Source organism: Rhodamnia argentea, chromosome 4 (assembly GCF_020921035.1).
Source record: "Rhodamnia argentea isolate NSW1041297 chromosome 4, ASM2092103v1, whole genome shotgun sequence".
In the NCBI taxonomy this organism is placed as follows: domain Eukaryota; kingdom Viridiplantae; phylum Streptophyta; class Magnoliopsida; order Myrtales; family Myrtaceae; genus Rhodamnia; species Rhodamnia argentea.
In genome coordinates, this window is record NC_063153.1 from 24,233,469 (window position 1) to 24,238,891 (window position 5,423).

At 49.9% G+C, this 5,423-nt stretch overlaps 1 protein-coding gene across 1 annotated transcript; it reads left to right on the top strand.

Moving 5' to 3' along the window:
- Positions 1–1,271: 1,271 nt before the first annotated feature.
- LOC115754924 (probable inactive receptor kinase At2g26730) lies at positions 1,272–5,059 on the top strand. The gene is made up of 2 exons (XM_030694111.2): positions 1,272–2,766; positions 4,059–5,059. The coding sequence occupies exons 1-2, from the start codon at positions 1,455–1,457 to the stop codon at positions 4,706–4,708; spliced, it is 1,962 nt and encodes a 653-aa protein (XP_030549971.1). The 5' UTR covers positions 1,272–1,454; the 3' UTR covers positions 4,709–5,059.
- The last annotated feature ends 364 nt before the right edge of the window (positions 5,060–5,423 follow it).

Here is a 5,423-nt window from a genome sequence, read left to right on the forward strand (position 1 = left end):
TAATCCTCTATTAGGATTCTATAAAAAAAAAAAACTATTGAAAATCTAACATGGCGTCATTAATTTTTTTTTTATGGACAAGTGAAGCTGCATAACGTCACATCAGAAAAAGATTAAAAAGAAAAAAAAAAAGACTAAAAAGTATCATTAAAGAAAATTCGAAGTTACACTTCGTCGTCTTTAAGGTGGCAATTACTTGGCCAAAGCTCCTTCGACGATTATCCATCAAGGGCGTTCGTCAAATCTTTGCTTGATCACCCCGCTAGGTGAATGTCGCTTTCTTTCAAGTATGCACGAATGTATTATAAGGAGTGAGACAAAGAAGAGGATTGAGTCTCTCGAAGATGCTAATCTGGCCGCGGCGAGCTTCGAAGCCGAATCTAGTCACCGTTCATGAAATTATTTAGATATAAATTACTATCGACGAAAAAAAAAAAAAACTTGTGCCCGTTAATTATTTCAAGCAATGCAAGCAATCATTTCTTACAAATATTTTTTCAAGTTATTCGTTTTTTTTTTTTGGCCAAACGGACGGAGCCTTAATTGTAGAGACGTTTTACTCATGTAATCAAATCTCGAAGTTCAAGAAGTTTTAGTTATTAGAATTACCGAGGACAATTACTTCGTTCTCTATCAAATCAACCGCACACGAGGTTGCTATTAGTGGTGGTCGGTTCAACGGAACCGCCGGGTTCCGTTCCAAAGCCCAATTGTTCTTTTCACCCAATTTACTTCCTTTTTTTTATTTATAAAATCGGGTTGGAACCGGCCCAGAATCGCCGGTTCCAACAATTTACAAACCGGAACCGGCCCTCAAGGGCCTCCGAGTTGGAACCTCTAGTTGCTATACGTGGAATTATCTTTAAACTCCGATGGTATGTGTCGTACAATCAGTAGTTTTCTATTTAGGACATGTTATTTTCTTGAAATTATTATTTTTTTTTTTTGGGCAGTCCCCGAAACGCGCACGACAAAGGCGAACGGAGGACGGACACCAACATGCGGATCCCATCCGCGACATACGCTGTTTTTTTTTTTTTTTTTTTGGGGGTTGGGGGTTGTTTGGAAATGGGTCAAAGGAAGAAGAAAAAGGTCGGGTATTGCCAGCTAAGAAGTGCTGCTGCTGTTTTTCTTTCAGCTTCGCTTCTTTTCTCTCTTACTTCACTTTTTGGCCTCGTGATTCGCTCTCTCTCTCTCTCTCGTCCCTCCACCCTTTCAAAAGTTAACACACTCCCCTTCTCTCACTTCCTCCTAACCCCTGTTTTCTCTCTCTACAGTCTCTGTCCCCTCCCCCTCTCTCTCTCCTCCATGGCTTCCGACCTCAGAACGCCTCCTCCTCCGTCTCGCCACCGCAAATCGATCCGCTGGCTCGGAACTCGCTGAAACCCCCGTCGTTTTTCTGCACGCGCGCACACAATCTCTCTGTCTCTGTCTCTGTCTCTGTCTCTCTGCCAATGGCGGTGTCGATTACCTCCGGGTCGACCCTCTTCGTCTTCTTCGTGGCGGTCGCGTCGGCACTGAGCTCTTGGGTCGGGTCGGAGCCGGTCCAGGACAGGCAGGCCCTTCTTGCCTTCATCCAGCAGACCCCGCACGCGAACCGCCTCCAGTGGAACGCCTCCGCCTCCGCCTGCGACTGGGTCGGGGTCAAGTGCGACGGGACCAACTCGTCCGTCCTCGAGCTCCGCCTCCCCGCCGTCGGCCTCGTCGGGCCCGTCCCGCTGGGCACCATCGGCAAGCTGTCCCAGCTCCAGGTCCTCAGCCTCCGCTCCAACGGGCTCTCCGGTCCGGTCCCCTCGGACTTCTCCAATCTGACCCTCTTGAGGAGCCTCTACCTCCAAGACAATAACTTCACCGGCGATTTGCCACCGAGCCTGACTCAGCTGACTCGGCTCATCCGGCTCGACCTCTCCTCCAACAACTTCTCGGGGCAAATCCCCTTCGCGCTCAACAATTTGACCCGCCTGACGCGCCTCTTCCTCCAGAACAACCAATTCTCCGGCAGCCTCCCCAGCATCGGCGGCGGCGGCCTCATTGACTTCAACGTCTCCAACAACCACCTCAACGGCTCGATCCCGGGCTCCCTCGCGAGGTTCGACGCGTCCTCCTTCGCCGGCAACCTCGACCTCTGCGGCGGTCCCCTCAAGCCCTGCAGCCCGTTCTTCCCCTCTCCTGCTCCGTCGCCGAACCCGCCTTCGCCGACCCCCATTGCTAAGAAGTCCAAGAAGAAGCTCTCCACCGCTGCAATCATCGCTATTGCAGTCGGCTCCGCCCTAATCGCATTCTTGATTTTGCTCCTCTTGGTGCTGTGCATCCGCCGGCGTGGGCGCCAGCGGTCGCCGAAGCCGCCAAAGCACGCGGGGGCGGCGGGCCCGCCGAGGTCGGTGTCTGCAGAGGCAGGGACGTCATCGTCGAAGGACGACATCACCGGGGGCTCAGTGGAGGCAGAGAGGAACAAGCTGGTGTTCTTGGAAGGCGGGGTCTACAGCTTCGACCTGGAGGACCTGCTGCGAGCGTCGGCAGAGGTCCTCGGGAAGGGCAGCGTGGGGACGTCGTACAAGGCGGTGCTGGAGGAAGGGACGACGGTGGTGGTGAAGAGGCTGAAGGACGTGGTGGCGAGCAAGAAGGAGTTCGAGGCGCAAATGGAGGTGCTTGGGAAGGTGAAGCACGAGAATGTGGTCCCTCTGAGAGCCTTTTACTACTCCAAGGACGAGAAGTTGCTGGTCTGCGATTACATGGCCGCCGGCAGCTTGTCTGCTCTGCTCCACGGTAATGCTCTTCTGTTCTTGTTCTCGTTCTTGTGCATTCTTGTTCAAAGTTAAAGTCTTTTATCTTTCTTGGAACTGGAAGTCTGAATTTTGACCACGAATTCGATCTGGCATGAGCTTGAACTTTTCTGGGTTGAAAACAGAGCTTGAGCATTGATCATGGAAATTGCAGAGGAATTCAAAGATTTTTTCTTGTTGGGCAGTTACTAGTTGTCTTTAGGGCCGGCATTCTTTTTCTCTTGCTGTAAAAATTCCAACATCATTTTCTTGGACAGTGACCGATTTGGTGTGTAGCGCTGTGTTTTGACCCTGCCGATGCCCGAGCTGTTTTAGTCATGGACCATGGGAGTCCTTTGGTATTTATTGTCTGAATCGCTCTCCTGTTTTACATAACCGTAGTAGTTGGATGTCGTGTCGTGGGATGCCTCGGAGGGGCATTATGGTAAATTAAGCTGGTCTCGGGGGAGGGCCGAACCTGCAACCCTAGAAGTAAGCTAAAGATTATCAGAATTCTGCATCGCGACACCCTCAGATGGCGCTGCAAGAAGAAGAACAGATTCTCCGCTAAGTCGCAAAAAAAACAAAAAAAAATTTTCCTTTTTTTGGTGCAGACATTCTTTGAGTGAAAACTACGCACCCCGGCGCACGTTAGTTTGGGGTAGGGGGGCACTTCTTCTGCGAATTTACTGGGATGCCACTGACACAGCAACATGAGGTCTCATGATTCTTCTGTGTGGTGTCACCGACATCTTTTTTGGCTAACTTTTCCTGTGCCCTAGATGATGAAGACCACATCCGCTCCTTCCCCTGCCCCCCCTTCCCTTTTTTTGTGGCCATGATAGAGAAGTATCGTCTCCTTTACTCTTTCTTTCTCTCTCAAGTCCACATTGCCAATGCCCTGTTTTTTACCTATTTTGTCCCTCTCCAGTTTTTCTCGATTGAATTGCCAAAAGAAGGTGGGGAAGAACTAACTTTAAAGCTTGGCATTGTGCACAACCTGGTATGCTTTGCCGAAGAAGACCCTTGCTGCATTGGTTCTGTTACAATGGATATGCTCAGAAGTCTTCGAATTGAAATGAAAATTAACTTTTCTGGGTCCAACTTCCTTGTGATTCTCAAAATTAGTGTCTGTTCTAGCAGAGATGTGATGCTACTCTCTCTAAGATACACATTGAAAAGATCCCCATATTGTGAAGCATGATTGGAATGTTACTGGGGCCATGAAATTTGCTAAGCATGGTAAATTGAGAAGCTCCTACTAATCTTCTTGCGTCGCATTGCATCACGTTGCAGGCAGTAGAGGATCAGGGCGTACGCCGCTGGACTGGGAGAGCCGGCTTAAGATTGCAATCGCCACAGGAAGAGGCCTAGCACACCTTCACGCGGCGGGCAAGGTGGTCCACGGCAACATCAAGTCCTCCAATGTCCTGCTCCGACCTGACCACAATGCCTGCGTGTCGGATTTTGGACTGAATCCTCTGTTTGGCACCGCGACCCCGCCCAATCGGGTTGCTGGCTACCGGGCCCCCGAAGTCGTGGAGACCCGGAGGGTCACGTTCCAATCCGACGTGTACAGCTTTGGGGTCCTGTTGCTCGAGCTGTTGACAGGCAAGGCGCCCAATCAGGCCTCCCTCGGGGAGGAGGGCATCGACCTGCCCAGGTGGGTCCAGTCGGTCGTGCGCGAAGAATGGACGGCCGAGGTCTTCGACGTGGAGCTCATGAGGTACCACAACATCGAGGAAGAGATGGTGCAGCTGCTGCAGATCGCCATGTCCTGCGTGGCGGTCGCGCCCGACCAGAGGCCGCCGATGGTGGAGGTGGTCCGGATGATGGAGGAGATGAACCGGGGCGAGACGGACGACGGGTTGAGGCAGTCCTCGGACGACCCGTCGAAAGGATCGGACGGTCAGACTCCGCCCACGGAGTCGAGGACGCCGCCTTGAAGAAGCTTGAAGCTTTAAGAACATTCTTGTGATTCATTCAGTTGGGGTCTCCTCTCAAAAACGTGCACAGGGTGAGTAAATAACAAATTCTCAAGTGTCCATCCATTTCCATTTCAATCCGATAGAAGGGTCAATTTTTTTTCTTCTTCTTCTTCCTTCTTCTTGAATTTCTTCTTCGTTCTTCAAATCTGCAAGGTGGTTTTTCATTTTCTTTTTGCCTGGTGGGGGTTTGTGAATTTGATTCTTAGGGGGGCAAAGTTGGAGTTTCATTTGGGTGAGTTCCACGACCTTATTGGAATTGACCAGTGACCACTTTGATGCTTTGTAGTTGGGTTTTATTTCAAATTCTTTCCCTTTATGACGATTAATTACTTCATATATCCACGTACTAATCTCCCTTCTCTATCTAACCCCCAAGGACATCGAAAAAATTCCACCTAATAATGCCAATCTACTGTTTTGTACTTACCTAAAAAGTGCCAAAATTCTTGGACTTGTCTGGTTTTTCCCCGCTGGACCTGCAGCATGAGGTCGGCCAGCTTTGGCATGCTGTTGATTATGGATTAATTTAAACATATCGGAAGCATCGGATTTGGACATTCTATTACGGTCACTTGCTCGGTGTTGACAACTGGGGAACTTTGAATTGAGTATAAAAATAAAGGAATGTTTCAAAGCAGGCCATTTTGTTTAATGGTAAAAGAAGAGTGGAGTG